Source organism: Neomonachus schauinslandi, chromosome 13, assembly GCF_002201575.2.
Source record: "Neomonachus schauinslandi chromosome 13, ASM220157v2, whole genome shotgun sequence".
Lineage (NCBI taxonomy): Eukaryota > Metazoa > Chordata > Mammalia > Carnivora > Phocidae > Neomonachus > Neomonachus schauinslandi.
This window is the reverse complement of record NC_058415.1, coordinates 87,655,732-87,676,087: the sequence shown is the minus strand read 5'-3', so window position 1 is coordinate 87,676,087 and position 20,356 is coordinate 87,655,732. Positions and strand designations below refer to the sequence as shown.

The 20,356-nt window shown below is 48.2% G+C and overlaps 1 protein-coding gene across 3 annotated transcripts in view; it reads right to left on the bottom strand.

Annotated features, from left to right (window-relative positions):
* GPR107 (G protein-coupled receptor 107) overlaps window positions 1-20,356 on the bottom strand; it is a 90,749-nt gene that overhangs the window by 36,822 nt on the left and 33,571 nt on the right. For 2 of the 3 annotated variants that reach the window (XM_021691184.2, XR_002480385.1), the window contains exons 8-14: window positions 18,764-18,874; window positions 18,306-18,439; window positions 14,083-14,158; window positions 12,497-12,570; window positions 11,987-12,104; window positions 9,839-9,969; window positions 7,381-7,424 (exon numbers count right to left, since the gene is read on the bottom strand). In XM_021691184.2, coding sequence (XP_021546859.1) covers window positions 7,381-7,424; window positions 9,839-9,969; window positions 11,987-12,104; window positions 12,497-12,570; window positions 14,083-14,158; window positions 18,306-18,439; window positions 18,764-18,874 — 688 coding nt within the window. Of the gene's footprint in view, window positions 1-1,450; window positions 1,459-5,203; window positions 5,253-7,380; window positions 7,425-9,838; window positions 9,970-11,986; window positions 12,105-12,496; window positions 12,571-14,082; window positions 14,159-18,305; window positions 18,440-18,763; window positions 18,875-20,356 lie in introns of all 3 variants that reach the window. The other variant, XM_044920354.1, reaches the window with a different exon arrangement.

Sequence of the window (20,356 nt, the reverse complement as noted above, 5' to 3'; positions counted from 1 at the left end):
ATGAAAGGTCATTGTATTAAGCCAGTCTAATCAAATACTCTTTCTCATTACTTCTTCAAAATAGTCTATTTAGCTGTGGTTTTACCCTTTCTAGGGTCCTGGACTCCTCTGAGATTTGCTGAAAGCCACAAACCCTCTGCCCAGGTAAATGCACGCGTGCACAAAACCTCACCCAGTTTCTGGCGCCTACACAGCCCCCTCCCATAACGCACTCACAGATGCCACGTGGAAAACATGGGAACTAGAGAGCTGGCCTCACTCTGACACGAGGTGGCCCTGAGTACAGGACAGACTGCCACACCGCCCCCGCCCCCGTGGCAGAGGAGGAGCCTTCTAAGCCCCTGCATCACACCGGCCGGAGAGAAAGCGTTCCTGGTGTGCCAGCACGCCACCTGTCTGGCGCAGAGGCTGTTTACGGCGCTCTCGTGGCACAGCTTAGACTTCAAGGTCAGGAGAGGATCATAGGCATACGCTCTGACTACATACATACCCAGGGCTAAGAGGAAGGATGAAAATTTTCTGAGTGACCAGATAAAGGGCATCGCATTTTTTCTGCCTCTTCTCTCCTGTTACCTTGAAACAGTGCTCCAGAGGGGGTAATCCGAATGCTATCTCCAAGGGCAGGGCAGAAAACAGCAAAGAACAATTCCAGAGGAATTCTTTCCTACCCAGGTGGCACCCGGTCCTAGAGTCCTGGGGACGGGAAATCACAGCCAAATGTGCGGTTGGGAGGCTCCCCCTTCTCCTGACCTCCTTCTTCACCTTAGGGCTTTTGACCTAGGGCCTCCAGGTCTAACCTAATCATAATAATCCTCACTGCCTACAGCATCAGTGGGCACGGGGCACCTCAGTTTCTACTTGGAAAATGTAAATAAAGATTGGACAAACCTGAAATTATAACCAGAAACTGAGTCAAAGGAGTCAGGGAAGACAGTGCTTATAACCATCAGCCCAGGTGGAAATGTATAACCCAAAGCTCTGCTGGTAAACTGAGGGCAATTCATGTTAAAAGTCATCTTGTTAGTGAAAGAAAAGCACAGATACCCATTAGAATAATAAGTCAGGTAAAATATCAGAGCAAATAATGATGCAAAAGCTATTGCCCCAATCAAATGACAACACAGTCCTGGACACAAAGATGAAGTTCAACAAATGGTTAAAAGCAGTAATTTCTTAAATCTATGTAAGCTTTAGAGTTTTCAAAGCACTCAGTAAAGGGTGAAAAGTCAGTGGTCAACATCACTGTTACAGATATGATTTTTAAAATGGTATCTCTTTAATGTCTACAACAGCCAGGAGTTGGCAAACTTTTTCTGTAGAGGGTTGGAGAGCACCCTTGTGGGCCCGATGATCTCTGCCAAGGACTCAACTCAGCCGCTGAAGCACAAAATCACCCACAGACAACGCATACACAAATGGGCATGGTGCATTCCAGTAAAACTTTATTTACAGAGGCGCCTGGGTGGCTCCGTAGGCTGAGCGTCTGCCTTCAGGGGTCCTGGAATCAAGCCCCATTTCGGGTTCGCTGCTCAGCCGGGAGTCTGCTTCTCCCTCTCCCTCTGCTGCCTGCCCCCCTCTCCCGCTCATGAACGCTCTAATAAATAAATAAAATCTTTAAAAAAAACGATTTACAGAAACAGGCAGGAGTAATTTTCTTCCTTTCTCATCAGTGGGTTTTTCATTAGGTCTGTTTACATGAACACACCCAAATTAAACATTTTTTTGGCATGAGATGCCCAGAACTAATGGACTCTAAATAGTCACAAGAATCTGGCCAAGTAAGTCTGAAATAAACTCTCCAGGCACAGGAAAAAAGAACTAGGCAGGCTTTTTGGTCATGGCTGTCATGACCACGAGAGATTTAAGAAGCCTCATCTCTATCACATGGTTCTCAAACTTTTGGTCTCAGGATTCCTTCATACTTTTAAAAATTATTGAGGACCTTGGGGAGCCTGGGTGGCTCAGTCATTAAGCATCTGCCTTTGGCTCAGGTCATAATCTCAGGGTCCTGCTCCACGGGAAGCCTGCTTCTCCCTCTCCCGCTTCCCCTGCTCGTATTCCCTCCCTCGCTGTGTCTCTCTGTGTCAAATAAATAAACAAAATCTTAAAAAAAAAATTATTGAGGACCTCAAAGAACTTCTGTTTATGTGGGTAAAATCTACCAATATTTACCATATTAGAAAATTAAATTTCAAAAGTATTTAATAATCAAATTAAAAAGAACAAAATAAATCCATTATATGTTAGTGTAAATATTTTTTTAATAAAAAAATTACTCATTCAAAAAAATTTGAGAAGAGTAGAATTGTTTTGTTTTTGTAAATCTCTTTAATGTCTGGCTTAATAGAATGCAGCTGGATTCTCGTATCTGCTTCTGTAGTCAATGTGCCGTGAAAGTGTGTTTGGTTGAAGTATGTGAAGAAAATATGGCTTTATGCAGATATAGGCCCTTTTCAGAGAGCTATGAACAGTCTTCTCTGACATTAAAACTTGACAAGTGGTAGCTTCTTAAAAGATTAGTGAGGTGGGGAATCTGAAACTGTGTCAATGAATTTCCATAATCTGTCATTAAAATCCACTGGTCCAGGGGTGCCTGGCTAGTCATGAGTTCGAGCCCCACGTTGGGTGTAGAGATTACTTAAAAATAAAATCTTGAGGCGTCTGGGTGGCTAAGTCGGTTGAGCATCCGACTGTATTTCGGGTCAGGTCATGATCTCAGGGTCATGAGATGGAGCCTCGCAGAGGGCTCTCCGCTCAGCGGGGAGTCTGCTTCTCCCTCTCCCTCTGTCCCCCCCTTCATGTGAGCCTGCACTCTCTCTCAAATAAAAAAATACATCTTAAAAAAAAAATCCACTGGTCCATCTTGCACTTTGAATGGATCTTTTATTCATGCATGACTGTGTAATACACATTGACCAGGTGGAAGATACTGTTCAACCAAGTCATGCAGGTCTCTGAAATATTGACACTTTTTATCATAAAATATTTTTTTAAGTCACATTTGTTAATATCACCCCCTCTCACGTAGGTCTTTTAAGAACTGGGAAGCTATCAGGCCTTCAGTGGTGGATGTGTTTTCCTAAATTAACATTTGTGCTTTCAAGTGAAAATGAGATCGCCAGCAACAAATACATCTCGTCATTTCCCTGAATTGACAAGTTTACTTCGTTCATTTTCAAGAAAATGTCTGACAAAACCTCATGTCTGAGTAACCATACTAAAGTTTTATTCTTTCATGGGGATTAACATAAGAATAAAAAAATTTAAAAAAAAAATAAATAAAGTTTTATTCTTTCAGACAAAAATGATGTCCCAAGAGAAAAGCAGCTGGTTCAGCTTGCAACTCCAACAACTGCACATGTGCTTTCCCCTGAGACAACTATCATACTTCGGCACACAGCAGAAGTACTTCACACATACTTCCCATTTCATGACATTTGGAACGTTAAAAGACATGTTTAAAGGCTGAAACTGAATAACATCAGTAGTTTTTACTATTTCATCAAGGCCACTCTTCAGTGAAACGAGCCTCTTTCACCCCTGGCAAGCAGGCAGCGATGGCCGCTAATACAGCTTGGTGCGACGGCCTCGAATCCTGCTCTGGCACCAGCTGTTTGACCCCCTGCTGCTCCTGTACCAGCAGAGCAGATAACGACCACTGTGGCCGGTGATGAAAACAGTGTGACCCCGAGGGCCCTCGTGGGAACTGCTACCCTGACGAGTACTTCCCACGGCCGCAGCTACTTGCAGAACGTGGGCACCGCTCCCAGTGAAGCCAGGCCTCCACAAACCCTGCAACTAGCCAGTCACAGTTTGTTTAAGTGCCTGTGAACTCACATAAAAGCCCAGAGTCCTCAGAACACTTCCTCTCAATCTTCCTCTGAAACACAAGGGGGGAAAAAAAGATGAGCAGCAGCAGAGATTGTTAATTAAATGTAGGCCGTCTGCCCCCCCGCCAGTCCATGACGGTGGAGAAAGGAGGAAACGGGTCTACGCTCACGGACAGTGACAGTCAATGTCGGCGGGCAAAACACGGTGCAACCTGAGCCCGGGTGTCTGTGCGAGACTCAATAAGCTGCCGCTCAGAGGATGCAGCGCAGCAGTGACTCCAAATGACAGAGGAGCTGAGAGAAGCAACAGCGCGTGACAGAGGAGACAAAAATGCAGCTGAAGGACAGTGGGCAGATTCATCCTTAACGTTTCCCTCAGGTGCAAGGACTCCAGAGACGAAGAAGTAAACAACATCCAAGCAAACACTCTGAGAGCCAACTGCCATCCCAAATGCAGGGGCAGCCACTGCAAACTGCACTTCCCCCCACTGGCAGTTAGTCAGGCCCGACGGCACTTACGCTGAGAGTCTCAAGCCCAAGTTACTGTCAAGGTCATGCATTGAGTCAATGGCACCAGGAGCCTAAGATCAGGAAGCAGAACATCAGCTGCCGTCCAACAAAAGCTTCCACATCTAGTAGCAGGCTTTACTGCCCATGGCCTTCACTTTGCCAGCGGCCTCTGGGGTGGGCTAGATCTCAGAAGGGTGGACCGAGGAGCACAGGGGGCCAAGCACCACAGCCGGGAGCCTGCGGCCGGGCAGTCGGCAGTGTGCTCACTCCAGCTTCTGCCTCACTTCTGTCCCGATCCGCTCTGCAGTCAAGCCCCAGGGCAGCTTGCCGCTGAGGGGTAGGGGATGCTGTTCCTGAGACTTCTCTGCAGGGGGACTTGACCGTGGGAACACGGCTGCCCTGACTCCGGAAGAGTTACAGGCATAACCATTTTTCCAAGTACTGAATGAAATATGCATTTGCATATCAGCTAAAAAGCAGCCACGGCCTAAGTCAATTCAGGGAAAGAACATGTATCAAGACACCCCAATTCTAACTATTCTGTCTCCTTTTCAAAGGGTTTGTGATATTTGCTGATGAGAAATGGGTGCCTTTTTTTTTTTTTTAAAGATTTTATTTATTTATTTGACAGAGAGAGACACAGCGAGAGAAGGAACACAAGCAGGGGGAGCGGGAGAGGGGGAAGCAGGCTTCCCATGGAGCAGGGAGCCCGATGTGGGGCTCGATCCCAGGACCCTGGGATCATGACCTGAGCCGAAGGCAGAAGCTTAATGACTGAGCCACCCAGGCGCCCCAAATGGGTGCCTTCTTAACAGTATGTCAACCAGAGAACTGGTGAGAGCAAGCCCTGGTGTGCTGGTGACTTCCTGTTTTTAATATTTGCTCTCCACTGAAGAGGTCGCATGCTGCCACCTGCTGGAAAAAATGAGAAACTGCCTCGTGTGACCCAGGCAATGACAAGAGCATTCAGGTTCTAGTTTCTTTTCACTACAGATGCACGGGGACAATTCGGATCCCATCTTGGGCTTCAGCTGGCTAACCATCAACTGCTAACCATCAACCACTCATAGAATGAATGGTCACAGAGACAATTCATTACCGTGGTCACCCCCAAGCCCTCTCAAAGCTGGGTGCAGAAAGCGAAGAGGCAGTCAGAGGGACCAGGATGATGGAAGAGAGGGGAAGGGAGCCGGTGAAGAAGGGTCAGAGGAATCCACAAAAGGGGAAGGGCGAGGCCAAGAAGAAAAGTACCCATAAAATTCACCAACTGGAGGACATCCTCCTTGGAATTTTTAAACATTTTCAGCCAAGCAGTAAGAAAAATGAATCCAGAAAACACCGAAGTGTATGAAGACAAAAAAGTAAAATGTCTCAGCTCAATATATTAAAAAATTTTTTAAACTTAAAATTTTTTTTGAGTAACGTCTATACCCGACATGGGGCTCGAACCCACAACCCTGAGATCAAGAGCCACACACTCCACCAACCAAGCCAGCAAACCGAGCCAGCTGGGTGCCCCTCAATGTGTTAAAATTAAGAGAACGACCTATTCACTGTTACAAAAATAATAATAAAGGCACCTTTTTATATGACAAGCACAGAAAAAGAAGAAAGAAGACAAGAATATCTCCCAAACAACAGTTATTCTCAGAAGGTGAGTTTTTATTTTTTACTTTGGATTTTTCTGTTTGTGGTGGGGTGCTTTATTAGGATTCTAATTTGTGTTTTATTTTTTGTAATTTCCCCTTACCCCATTCCAAGAAGGCAGGAGGGCGCTCTGAGCTCTGAGCCAGGCTAAAAGCAAACCATTTATGCAAAGTTCAAGCTGAAACTCACTGACAAGAATCTGTCCCAGAGGGAGAAGAGAATCCAGTGCTTTTGAATGCTTTTGAAGAATAGGAGAAGAAAACCAAAAAGAGCTATTTCCCAGGACAAGAAAGAAAACATGGGCTGGCACATTCTGAGTGGGGCCTGCAGCCACTCGGGCTGCAGGGAGGCAGGACCCCCTGGCGCCAGGCCGCCCAGCCAGAGCGCTACGAGGGCCGGATGGCGGGGGTCCATCTAGCAATGACTGTGGGCCAAAAACACAAGAGTCGCAGACACCCCGAGTGCGGTGCTCTACGTAAAAACCCCAGGATTCCACCGGACCCTGGCATGAAGCCTTGAAGTCGGGTTTAGTTCAACTTAAAGAAAATAATGTGGTATTAATTATATGGCAAGTGCAAAATAAGACTGGTACCTATTACCTGATTTCCAATTTTTCTAAAATGAATCCACGTTACTTTTATCATCATCATCATCATAATAAAACAGGTCAGCAACCAAACTTCATCAACAACAACAAATGAATCATCTGCCTTAAAGAATACTGCTGTCAGCACCTGGACCCACAGGCAGTGCCGAGCACCGAGAAAGCACTGCTTCTCAGTCCCTGATGGTCCAGAGCCCTCCTTTATGCCACGGCCTGCGGTCGTGCACTATTCAAATCAGCTCAGAAACGCACAAAACATTTTCTTTGTGGCTTCTTTTCCTAGGAGGGATGGTTAGAAAACCAAGGAGATGCAGAAGGGTTATCATGGCACAAGCATTAAAAACCAGAGCGTTTCAAAGGTTCTCTCTGGCATCAGTCTCATCTTAAAATTAATACCGACACATCTATTTTGAAAGCGTGTTAAATCAGCAGGAAGGGATGCTTTACACATATCCATCCCCACTCCATCATACCTCCTGTTCTCACAGTGAAGTGCTATTTGATCCTTCCCAGACAAGATTTTCTCCTCCTGACTCAGTTTGGAGAAGGTGAAAATCACACTCACGAGTAGAAAAGGAATGAATCACCTCAATAAGCAGCCATCACCCCCAAGCCTCCTTCCACGGCTGACCTCTGCAAAGTTCACCCCCTACCTCTCCAGCAAAAGCCCCTGGGGCTCCCCGGCCTGCCTCCGAGGAGATAGCCACCCTTCTGCCTCCACCTCCATCTCCCGGCGGGGCCCAGGCATGCAGCTTTGGGAAAGGACCAGCAGCACCAAAGGGGACTTGCCTTTTCCATCTGTTGCTGATGCTTCCTGTAAATGCCTGATTGACCTAAAAATAAACATTTGGAGAACAAAGGTTAGCTGACAGATCTGCATTCTTCTCTGTTTCCAGCACTAGTAACTCAAGGCCTTGAATTCCCCAGTTTTTAACTGGAAGGGCCGGACCAGACGGCTTTAGAGTGCTCTCCCTAAACAACGAGATCTCCGCTAACCGACACCTTGCCCCATCCGGGGCTCGAGCCTGAGAGTTAAGGATGCCCTCTAATGGCTGAAAAAGGTCTGACAGGGGCCTGGGTGTGATGGGAAGACAAAGCAAAACACAATCATTTCAACCCTCTTCATCTGTCTCTCTCCACCTAAAATCTCTCATTCCCACAACTATGCCACCCCGCGATACTGCCGTGGAGCGCACCTGCTACCTGAAGAACATGCCCCCCCCCACACCCCCCCGCCCCGCAGAGGCCGGAGGCTGATTTCTAAAGTCTAGGTCTAGGAGCTTGTGAGCACATGGTTTCCCGAAAACTCCCTATTTCACTGACTGGAGATGCAGAATTCTGCTGAAAGGTGTCGGCCTCCAGGGAGTCGGGTCTCCCTGCTGTGATGGGCCAGGTAGCTAATTACATCACTGCAGTGAGGCACGGGAACATTAACATGATTAACACGGCGATGGAGCAGAGTTCTAGGTAGAGTGCGGAGGCTGGAAAGGAAAGACTGTCTCAAAAGGATGAGAACAGCCCAAGCAGATCCAGCCCAGGGGGAGAGTGGGTCTTACATGGGGGCTGAAGTCCTCACGGGCCACCCACTCTCTACCTGACCATGAAAAAGTCTTTTCTCCTGAGGGAACCCCCCCACCCCCGCCGCCGCCATCTTCCCACCTGGGAGAACTGAATGACGCAGTACAAGAAAGTGAGCTAGCACAAAGTTGGCACCAAACCCACGGCGGCCGAGTCTGAGTGCTTCAAAAGAACCATCGATACTATTCCTTAAGTCACCTCTAGTACTTGATGTTTTTCATCTTACAGCAACTTTCAGAATATTCACCTTCAAGAACCTTGCTGTGCGGCATCTGCTCGTTGGTGCTAAAATGAACAAGGGGCGGGGAAATGGCCACTCGCAGCCCTATGGCCCGCCTGCGTCTTCCCCAAACCCACAAGGCCCTTCTTTCTGTTAAGAGGAGCAGATGAAGAGAAGGGACTGCACTCTGTTCGAGAAACTCAGACGCTCTTTCTATCTGAGGACAACACTGGTCATCCTGTTCCAGGTGCCTGAGCTGCCTGCTCCTGGGTAGGACGAGGAGCGGTGGGAGACTCAGAAAGACTCATCCGTACTCTGTCGTGTCTGCTGGAAGCTGCCTGCCTCACAGACGTGTGTGCATGGGTGATGTACGACAGAATAAGGGTCAAGAGGGAGTCTAACTGGCTGGAAGGATTACAGTCCACTGGCACCATGTTCTAAATAAGCAGAATAACTGAAGGAACTGATAAACCCCAGGATCCTGAAAAGTAAGAATTTACTTCACGAGGCCACTGCACTGTGGACTACTTCATTTCTAATAGAAAGCAGGTAAATATATTTTTAAAAACTTTATTCCAGGGGCGCCTGGGTGGCTCAGTTTGCTAAGCGTCTGTCTTCAGCTCGGGTCATGGTCCCAGGGTACTGGGATCGAGCCCCACATCGGGCTCCCTGCTCAGCGGGCAGCCTGCTTCTCCCTCTCCCTCTGCCTGCCGCTCCCCCTGCTTCTGCTCACCCTCTGTCAAGTAAATAACACCTTAAAAAAAAATTTAAATACAAAGAAAAACTTTATTCCAAAAGAAGTAACTGCTTTCAGTCATGGAACTGGATCACTGTAAGAATGAGTGTTTTATTTCTGCCAGCCCTTTTTCCTCTACTTGCTTCCTACCAAACCAGTAATTCCCTTCACTTGGCATAAGATTTAACAAGGATATCTTCTCTCATCAACCACTGACGTGGTACTGATGTTTCTTTACAGAACTGAAGCACAATGGATGCATCTACAGCCTGCCGTTCTGAAGATACCTATGTGTTCATGTGCTGGGACTCTCACGAGTTCATGTTCATGCACTCCTGCACCTTCCGTCTAACCTGGCAAGAAAAGGCTATTTATGGGATTTCAACTCCCTTCCCTCCAAATCATGCTGCTAGGTTACGCTGCTGCTGAGCTCTCATTTCCAGACCCTTCTCTATTGTCTAATCTGGGCTAAAAGCCACGGTGCCAGATCAGCTCTATCGGAACACACTGAGGAACCGTGTAAAGACACGACCTCCAGGCTCCTCCTCCTGGGGACTGACCCAGGTCAGCCTGGGGACCCAGGAAGCTGTATCTGTCACACAGATGCCCCGTGTGACTCGGACCCATTTGCGAAAGGCTGGTTCAGCGGCCTGGTCTCCTTTGGCACACGAGCCCCGGGGTGCACCGTGGCCCCCCTCCCTGCGGGTACTCACCACACCACTGGGAAGAGGATGGCTCCACAGCACAGCAGGTCTACCAGAAACAGAGAATCCTTCCATAAGCCATACTCCGTAGTCCCCTCCTCGGTGGACTCTATGATGATGTAGGCCACGTTTGCCAGAACCTACAGGACACGAGAAGTGGCTGAGGCCCTAAAGCAAGGGCAGATCTCTACAACAGCAGTCCCAGGAGGGGGTGGCCACTTGGGCCTGCAGGCCCCCAACCACGGCCACGGCCCTCTCTCCAGTGCCGCATGCTTTTCAGAATACTCCGCTCTCCCGTCAAGCGGTGGTCTCTGTGCCCTCCTCCTGAGCTTGTGACTGCCCTGAGCAACAGTTAGGTGGCAGCGAGGCCACGTGATTTCCAAGGTAGGTCATACAAAGGACACCACCTCTGGCTGGCCCGATCTCTCAGGACACATGCCCTGGGAGCCCTGAGCCCTCTTGTAGGGTGTCTGGCTACCCCGAGGCTGCCAAGGTGGAGAGACCAGGCAGAGAAAAAGAAGTGGAGGAGCCCCAGCTATTCCTGCCCCGCCTCATCGAGTCTTCCCGGCCCAGGAGACAGAGGCAAGTGGAGACATCGAGGTAGCCCCAGCCACTGTCTGACCGCCGGAGGCCCCATATGAGACCTGCCCAGCGCAGCCACTCCTCAATTCCTGACCCACACAGAACGTGAGAGAATACGTGCTTATTGTTGCTTTCTGTCACTGCATTTGGGGTGATGTGCGACGTAGCACAGATCATCAGCACACTCTGCTTTGCTTTTTAGGCCCCAAGGCCTCAGCAGAACCGCTCGGGTGCTGAATGGGAGACACCGCACACCCCATTCAGCCACGATGCCCAGATTCCTCAGGCCCAGGTTCTCCCTGTGTGGCCGCCGCTGCTCCTCAGACAGTCTGAGGTACCTGAGAGTGTTATCAGGGACCAGAGCAACGAGAACGGCGGATTTTGGCCCAGTGCTTCAGTGGTCACACTGCTCCTCCTAGGAGCAACGCCACCCGAGTGGCAGCTCTGGGGGGGGGACAGGGCGACAGGGAGCAGTGCCACACGGTAGGAAGAGGACCCAGGCCCTCCCTTCGGAGCCGGGAGGCATGGGCAGGCTGCAGAAGTCCGCCTGGCCGGCGCAGCGGCCCGTGGGAGCTCGACAGCCAGGACCCGTACGGCTCCGCGGCATCTTTGCTCGCTCGGCGGCAGCACCACCTGTTCCTGCTACTGCTCTTTTGCCTGCCACATTTCTCTTCTTAAACAGCCAGGCAAGGCTGTTCTCTACCTTGAAGGCTTCTAGATCATTCGAATTTGGGAAATTAGTCTCTCTCCCAGGAACCTACAGCCACTGGTCTGTACCACTCATCTGCTGCTGACACGAGTCCCTCTGTCATTAATGTGAAGGTGGCTTTGCTGCGAACACTGCCAGACTGCCAATCACCGGAGCGAGCGGGCTGGTCTGGGCGTGCAGGGAGCTGTCCCCTGCCTTTCTTCCCCTACCACACCCGCACTGTGCTCCTGAACAAGATCACACTATGAGAACAACTTTATCAAACACACGCTCTTTGAGCAGAACGGAGCAGTCAGGCATCCCTGCTAGGCCCTCCATGTTTACTGTGAGTTCTTTATGCCCAATCTCTGCCTCCAGTAAGACTGTTACACAGAAGACAAGGTTCCTCTCCCAAGGGGCTCACAACCAGGCAAGGCTGGCCTTGGCCTAGGGTCCCAAACCAGGAAGGGTTTAATAAATAGTTGCCCTGGTGTCTACTTAATATTCTACCTTGTGAGAACTCACTGGTGTCATTCACAGTTTTACAATAGTTTGTCAACTGAAACACTATGTACCTGAGCTTGGCTAAGGGGACCATTTTGCTAGAGGGCAGCCAGGGGCACGAAGGCAGGCTGTATGTTCCCTGACTTTCCAGCAGCTCTCTACTCAAGTGCAGGCATCCATAAGCCGCTTGCCAGGTGAGCGATGGCAGAAGCTCTCAGGGCAATGACCCAAGGACTAGGTCTGCCAGAATTCAGAAAGAGAACCCCAGTGGTATGAGCTGGAGTTTTTGGATGAGCCGACTCCCTCTGCCTAGACAGGCCCACAGCTGAGCCTTGCGAAATGCCAAGACACAACCAGGACACGCAGGAGTAGGGTCCCTTTACCTGGAGTGGGATGACAATCATGAAGATCTTTTTGTCTTTATCGGAAAGGATGTGCTTAATGAAAGCCCAGCCGGTGCCGATGAGCGCGATGGTGATGAACAGGAGTGCCCCTTTCAAGCTGGAAAAGAAAAAGTTTCAGACACCAACAGTCTCTTCAGACTCTCTGCAAGTTCCCCTGCATAGCTCATTCATGATTTCACGGGCTTCTTGGAAAAGAGAGGGGGCCAAATTTAGGAAACTCCTCTTCAGTGAAGCAGCACACAAATGGTTTGCCACGCACCCCACTCCATGGGCAGCAAATCCCACCCCCCCATGGAGGCAACCCCCTCCCGGAAGCACACCAGCAGCCTCGAGTTCTCAAGTCTGGACAGCACCCTGTGTGCCATACACCTCTGGCATGGCAAGAACCCGGACAGGCCGCCACAGGAGGGCAGGGACTGTTCTTGCGAGGCAGGTCTCTTCCTACCATGGCCTCTCCAACTTCTCCTGCGTGTCACTCTGCGTACTTACAGGTGAGTGATGTAATACACGACAGCCCAACCCTCGATCGGAAAGCCCTGGGAGGAGATGTAGTGGTAGTCAATCTGCAACGAAACGAATGCATTTCAGAAAGGTCCATCTACCACATGCCTTCCGCACAACGAAACAGAAAAGGCTGCCACAGGACCTCACAGTGGCGGGGCGGGGGGGGTTGTCCTCTCACAACTCAGCATGTGAGGGCACTAACAAGGTCAGGTAGCACGAGAAGCCTGCCACAAGCTTTCGACGCCACCAGCACGCAGATCAGGTCCCTCTCTTGGGGCAGGAGAGTCATGCTGGCAAATGGCTGCCTGTTATTTTCTTTAAAATCCCCAAGGGCCGGGACGCCTGGGTGGCTCAGTTGGTTAGGCGTCTGCCTTCTGCTCGGGTCATGATCCCAGGGTCCTGGGATCGAGCCCCGCGCATCAGGCTCCTTGCTCAGCGGGGAGCCTGCTTCTCCCTCTGCCTGCCGCTCCCCCTGCTTGTGCACGCTCTCTCTCCCTCTGACACATGGATAAATAAAATCTTTAAAAAAAAAAAAAAATCCCCAAGGGCCAAATGCCACAGGTCTCTTCAGTATCCCAGCCAGGAACTTCACCTTGCACACCCCAACTGCTTATTACAGAAGTCAGTCAGTCAGTCAGCCAGCAAAAAAATCCACGTGGAGTCACGCACGCTCCACTGTTTTGTTTTGTCCTTTAGAAAAAAATCTGTACATTTCGAGCTACTTAAAGCCACCAACGCATTTTAATTAAAGAGGCAAGTCTCAGTAGTGCGCCCACAATGCTTCCTGGCACAACTCACAAACGCTGGTATCGATTTCTTCGTAGACCTTCCATTCTGTCACGAATGGCTATCTAGACACTGAAGTGACTCTAGGGCCTCGTCATTCATTATCTACAAAGTTCCAGAAAGAATCTTTTAACTTAGATCCAAATGGGAAATTATCCAAATAACTGTCATTTCCGAAGACTGCAACTGGACACATTACTACTCCTCTGATGCCAACACTTTTAAGTGCAGGAGAGCGCGTGTCTGGAGACTGTCGCCCTCACAAGCGCGGCCGGTGGGTGCCACGGGGCAGTTGTGACCTTCCTCCCATGGGCAGGTGCACGTCACTTTGCAGCTGGACTAAATATTCAAAGTGCAAGCTCAAGTCACACGCCTCCATCTTTAGAGCATCATTTTTCTCTCAATAAGTATGCAAACACCAAGCTTCAAATCAAATGGGAACACGGGAAAGTATTTAGAAAAATCAAGTCGTGGAAACAATTCAGCAGGTGGCACTCTAATCTTGAGAAAAGACAAACAAAAAGGAATAAAAATAAGTAAGGTTCTAGGAAAACTCTGGGTATGTAGGTAGTGTCAGAAGATGCCTCCAGGCTCGGGTTACAGACGGAGGGTGTAATGATTTATCCCTGTGATGGCCCCTCCCACACCAAAGGCTTCATGAGAAAAGGTCTTCTTTCATCTTATTTCCCACTGACCTAGCTCCTCTTTCTTCCAATTCGTAAATTTTCCTGACTGTACAGACACTGTACATCATTTCATAAATGACTCAAAATACTAATACATACTGCGTGGAACACCAAGGAAAGAGACTTCGTGAAAGGAAGGGCCGCCATCAACCAGTGAATTTTAAATACGTCATTCCTATAAAAATAGAGAGAAAAGAATTAAAGGAATATTCCAGGGGCTCCTGGGTGGCTCAGTCAATTAAGCGTCTGCCTTCGGCTCAGGTCATAATCTCAGGGTCCTGGGATCAAGCCCCACATTGGGCTCTCCGCTCAGCAGGAAGTCTGCTTCTCCCTCACTCTCCCTTTGTGTTCCTCCCCTCTCTCTCTCAAATAAATAAATAAAATCTTAAAAAAAAAAAAAAAAAAGGGAATATTCCATTCCTCCAAAGGATGGCCAAAGCTCCAGGCATCAGATACATTTATAAGGAAGGAGTAAATACAATCTAAGCAAATCACACACACGAAGCCCTTTGGAGACCTAGTTTCCACCAGCAGAAACGGCCCCGATGGAGCCCCAGGGTCACCTCTCGTGCACAAGTCTGTGTTGTGACTGGAGCAGCATCAGGCACTGAAGCCAGACAGGACGACTTCCAGCTCCTGATAAGATGGAAATCTGCACAGCTTGCCAGCTTCGTGCCCAGAAACCACCCTGGAAAGGCCACAGAGGCAAGAATGAGGCGGTGGGATCTACGAAACTGGCAAGAGGCATCCTGGGAGAGAAGGTGCCCAAGCATGGCTGTGGGGGTGAGCTGCGGCCCAGAGGGTGCGGGCCTAGAGCCAGGCGGCATGCAGGGCTGCGACCCGCCGGACACACCAGGCCAGCAGGGGGAAGCGCCGGCTCCTGCTGCATGCCGACAGACACCCGTCCGCCTTCGGGCTGCCACCTCGCCCTGGGAACTAAGGACACAAAACCATTTGGGAGACAAATTTAAAACTCTTAAAGTACATAAAACCTGAATAAGAGCAACAGAGGAAACTCACACTCTCAGATATCAAGATGTTCTGTGAAGCCACAGCAGTAAAACATGTGGAATGGGTACAGCATCACAGAAATAAACCAACAGAACAGAATGCTCAGAAATGGATTCTTGTGTGTACGGAGGCTTCACATAGGATAGATAAGGGGGCAGCAAATTGGTAGGAACAGGATGGACTGTTTAAAAACCGGCATGGGGAGGAGCGCCCAGGTGGCTCAGTCGTTAAGCGTTTGCCTTTGGCTCAGGTCATGATCCCGGGATCCTGGGATGGAGCCCCGCATCGGGCTCCCTGCTCCATGGGAAGCCTGGCATCTAAGCAAACCACACACATGCTTGTGTTCCCTCCCACTCCCCCTGCTTGTGTTCCCTCTCTCGCTGTGTCTCTCTCTCTCTAATAAATAAAATCTTTAAAAAAAAAAAAAAAAAAAAACCCGGCATGGGGCAAATCAGCTCAGAACTGCGTGTATATATATACACACACACTGCTGTGTCCCTACTTCACATTTACATAAAGGGGGACTCCGGGGGCGCCTGGGTGGCTCAGTTGTTGGGCGTCTGCCTTCAGCTCGGGTCATGGCCCCAGGGTCCTGGGATCAAGCCCCACGTCAGGCTCCCTGCTCCGCAGGAAGCCTGCTTCTCCCTCTCCCACTCCCCCTGCTTGTGTTCCTGCTCTTGCTCTCTCTCTCTAATAAATAAATAAAATCTTAAAAAGAAAAAGGGGGGGGGGACTCAGATGGATTCCAGTGCTAATTTACATACATCTTTTGTGACCTTGTAGTAGGGAGAGGCTTCTTCCAAGATGCACTGCCCAAAAGACTAAAATTAGAGAGCTCTGATTCTTGTTAATATGAAAGACTTTCATTCAACAATGAATACCACAGACAAGTTTAACAGTCTGGGAGAAAAAATCTGCAATGTCTAAGAGAGACAAAGGACTGATATAAAAAATATGCAAGAAACTCCTGTAAAGCGACAAGAAAATGACAGAAAACCCAACAGAAAAATGTGCAAAGCCTAAAGGTACTCACAAGAGGGGGAACCCAAATGGTTAACAAGTCCCTAGAAAGATATTTCACATCATTAGTATTTAGGAAAATGCAAAATAAAATGAAGTACCAGTTCACACCCAACAGACTGGCAAAAACCAAGATGTCAGTGTTGGTGGACGGGGAAACAGGAACCCTTCTGCACCACTGGTAGAAGTATAATCTAGCACAGGCAATCTGGCAGCACTTAATGATATTAAATACGAATTTACCCCATACCCAGTGCACCTGTTTCTGGGAGTGTACTCCCCCCCCCGCCCCCACCCGACGCTGCACAGAGACATAAAGGGACAAGGCCAGGGTGGAGAGGGGCATCATGGCAACACTGTTTGGGGGAGCCAGGGGATGGGGTCCCTCACTAAAGGGATGGATAAGTAGAATGTGGGGATACGCACTATTGAGTAGCTAAAAATTAATGAACTAGACAGACACATAGCAATGTGACTAGGTCTTAAGAAAGATACTATTGCGTGAAAAATGAGAACAGCATCTGTAGATAGTAGAGTTTATAGAAGTTAAAAATACATGCAATATCAATAAACATTAGCTATTTATAAGAATACACACATGCCCAATAACACCTATTAGCATCTGAGTAACTGGGAAAAGCATGAGCGAGGGGTAGGAAATGAAGGGGAAATGAAGAAGAGGGGCCTTGCACGGAATGATAAGGCGGGCGTGTCACAAACTGACGCACACTCCCTTTCCGGGCTGATTTCCTCCCTGGTACTTTCCTGTCTGGGGCCTACCTACTTGAAGGTCAAAAAGGAAGTCAAGGCCAGAGGAGTCTGTCACTCTTGAACAGCAATGAGATGTACCCAGAGTGCAGAACTCGTGCTCACTCACACGCTCCGGCACACTCAGCTTGCAGTCCCAGCTGAAAGATCAGCCACGGGGCAGTGATGTTTGGGAGGAACACACGCTCCAAAGCCACAGCAACTTGGCTCGAATACTGGTTCTACCCTGGCAACCTTAACCCCTCTAAGCCGTAGTAACCTCTTCTAAAATGGGGCAATGCCTGCCTCAAGGAGCAACTGGATGATTAGCCTGAATTGGTAAGATTTTTCTTTTCTTACTAAAGGCTGCCTGATCGCCTACTCCAAACATGACCATGCAGGGTCCTTCACAAGTAAACAAGCGGCTCTTTCCATCTGGTGAGCAGAGTGAATCTTATGACAAATAGCAACCAGCGCTGTCCCCACCAGAGCTCACTACTCCAGCTGAGCATGTCTACCAGAAGAGAGTCAGGCCACCGGGGACTAGAGAGAGGTCTCAATTTCTGCCCAATGCTCCACAGAAAGAGGTATTTGGGGTGCTTAATTATTTTATGAATTTAAATTAATCCACATTACAATCCCATATTCATATCCATCATTTCATTTATGGGCTTAAAACAAATACTTCACACTATTCTCTAACTGAAAATTAGTATTTTATTCTCAGTTTTTTGGTTGGAAGGAGACAGATTTATTTTTTTTAAAGATTTAATTAATTTATTTGAGAGAGCAAGAATGAGAGAGAGAGAGAGAGAGACAGCACATGAGAGGGGGGAGGGTCAGAGGGAGAAGCAGACTCCCCCCTGAGCAGGGAGCCCGACGCGGGACTCGATCCGGGGACTCCAGGATCATGACCTGAGCCAAAGGCAGTCGCTTAACCAACTGAGCCACCCAGGCACCCCGGAAGGAGACAGATTTAAAACACTCGCCCCGTCCACATGCAGGTGCTCCCTTCAAGAACTGAGTACAGGCAGGTAAAGCCTTCGGGTTTCAGAAGAGAGGCCAAGAGCCAGGTAGGTGGGCTCTGAGTAAGTTCTCTCCAGTGACAAGCCTCTGGAAGCCAATAGCTCTCCCCGTCAGGCCCTGAGCAGACACCTTCAGTACTGAGCAGTAATGCCATCCTCTCAGCAGGTAGTGGGTCACTGTCACTAACCTCCTCTCACAAACAGACAGCCCCTGAATGGGATCAACAGGCTCACTCTGAGTCCTGGACTGTACTGTCTTCACTAGGGAAACACTTGCTTATACATTTTGTTTTGCCTGCCTATTATTAACATATTTGGATTTGCTTTTTAAATAAAGCAAAGGGAAGTAAACAAACAGCAAGGCATGCAGAGTCTCCCTGTTTCAGGGAAGATGCCCTTTGAAGAAGAGGACAAGGTTGCTAGTGCCAATCCTTCTGGGGCTAAGAAAGCAGCAAAAGGTGAAATTATGCACCTCTCAACACACTCTAAGCTGGATGGCTCAGGGAAGTAACAACTCACTGTCGTTTTCGAAGGATGTGAATCCAGATGGTCCCAGAAAGGAAAAAGAAAAAGGCCATAGAAATGTATAATTTAGGGAGAGGGATCTCTCCTGCGGACAGGTAGCTGTCAGGGTTCTTCTCTGTGATCTCAATCTAAAACAAACATAAAATTAATGTTTACTTTTCAGGAACAGATCATCCCATAGTCAGCAATCTGTCACCTTAGCTGCTTCACTTGGCTAAGGAAGTATCAGCAGATAAACACATTCATTCTAATGCACAGTTCAAAGTGTAAAAACATCCCAAACTGCTTTGTATTTTTTTGTTTGTGAATCCTCTGCAGAAATGGGATTCTGGCCACATTTTTCTCCTACTCTGTTGAAGTGTTGTTAAAACCTACTCTTATAATGAAATAAATGTCTCACATTTTATAAGGCTGACAAAATCTGCGTGGAACACCTTCCATACGGTACTCACATCAAGGCTGAAGGAAAACTTGTCGCCAGACGGCACTTCATTCCCAGAGCATTTATGGAAATAAAGACTGTAGAGGCCTTCTTGGTCATCGGTGCTGATGTTAAAGAAAAACTGAAAGTGAAGAAGACAAAAATTGAAGAATACCCAAATCCTCAGCTAAATGTTTAAATCTTAGAAACAGATCATGAATGCTATGGACAGAAAAAAATACAGATTTCTTAATTTCTTAAGCGGATTCTCCCAGAGCAGAAACAGACGTTTTCAGGGCTTCTAGCCGGCTCAGTCAGTTACGCGTCTGGCTTCAGCTCAGTCAGGATCCCAGAGTCCTGGGATCGAGCCCTGCATTGGGTTCCCTGCTCAGTGGGGAGCCTGCTTCTCCCTCTCCCATGCCTCTCCCCTCCCCCTGCTCATACTTGCTCTCTCTCAATTAAATAAGTAAAATCTTAAAAATAGTAATAATAAAATAAAATAAACAGATGTTTTCTTATTCTGTGATTCTGCCTCAATATTTTGTTGTAACAATTTTCAAGGTAGCAGGAAAGGGGACAGAACCACTCAGGGAACACCTTTGTGCCCACCACCGAGGTTCTACGACCTTGTTTTGACACAGACGCCCCTACCTGCGGTGGCTTCTGCTGAGGGCTGCAGGGATAACCTACGAAGCAGGTACCTCGTTTCCAAGTCAATATATTATTTTGCTCTTTAGGTAAAAAATACTCCTGAAAAGAAAGGAGGCTCCTCTCTGCTCCTTGAAAAGGTAAAGGACCAATATTCCCTCGTTAAAATTTACTCCTGTGATTTCAGGAGACAGGCTACATTTTCTACGTGGACACATTTTTCTGTTTCTCACGTTTCATGGGTTCAAATGAAGTTTAACGTACATCCAGACATTTTATATATAAGATCACAGAATACGACTCCTTAGTCAATTCTAGAGAGCATTTTGCTAGAAGCCTAAAATACACTGCTTAGGGCTACACAGACAGACGATAAACTATAAAGAGGAGTGAGGAACTGATGGGAATAACGTTTTTCGTAACAGGTGGGCAGGGATGTGAGGGTCACACGGGGTCTCTGGGGTGCTGGCACTGTTCTATTTCTGCTCTCCACTGATGTTTATAGAGGCTCTTATTTATAATTATTTGTACTTGACATAAATACTATGCACTCTTCTGCAAGCATACTACACCACGCAGTTAAAAAAGATAGGTAAAAAACACATCTGACAAGAAGACGGAAATAAAGGACCAAGAATATTCAAGCTGAAATTATTACTTTGTTAAATCATGTCCTGAACTCAGCAATGTAAACGTAAGAGCATGTGTTTTAGTCCACACAAGGAGAGCCAGAAAACGCTTCTAAACATAGTAATAGGGGCACCTGGGTGCCTCAGTCGTTAAGCGTCTGCCTTCGGCTCAGGTCATGATCCCAGGATCCTGGGATCGAGCCCTGCATCGGGCTCCCTGCTCGGCGGGAAGCCTGCTTCTCCCTCTCCCCCTCCCTCTGCTTGTGTTCCCTCTCTCACTGTGTCTCTGTCAAATAAATGAAATCTTTAAAAACAAACAAAACAAAACAAAACAAATAAACATAGTA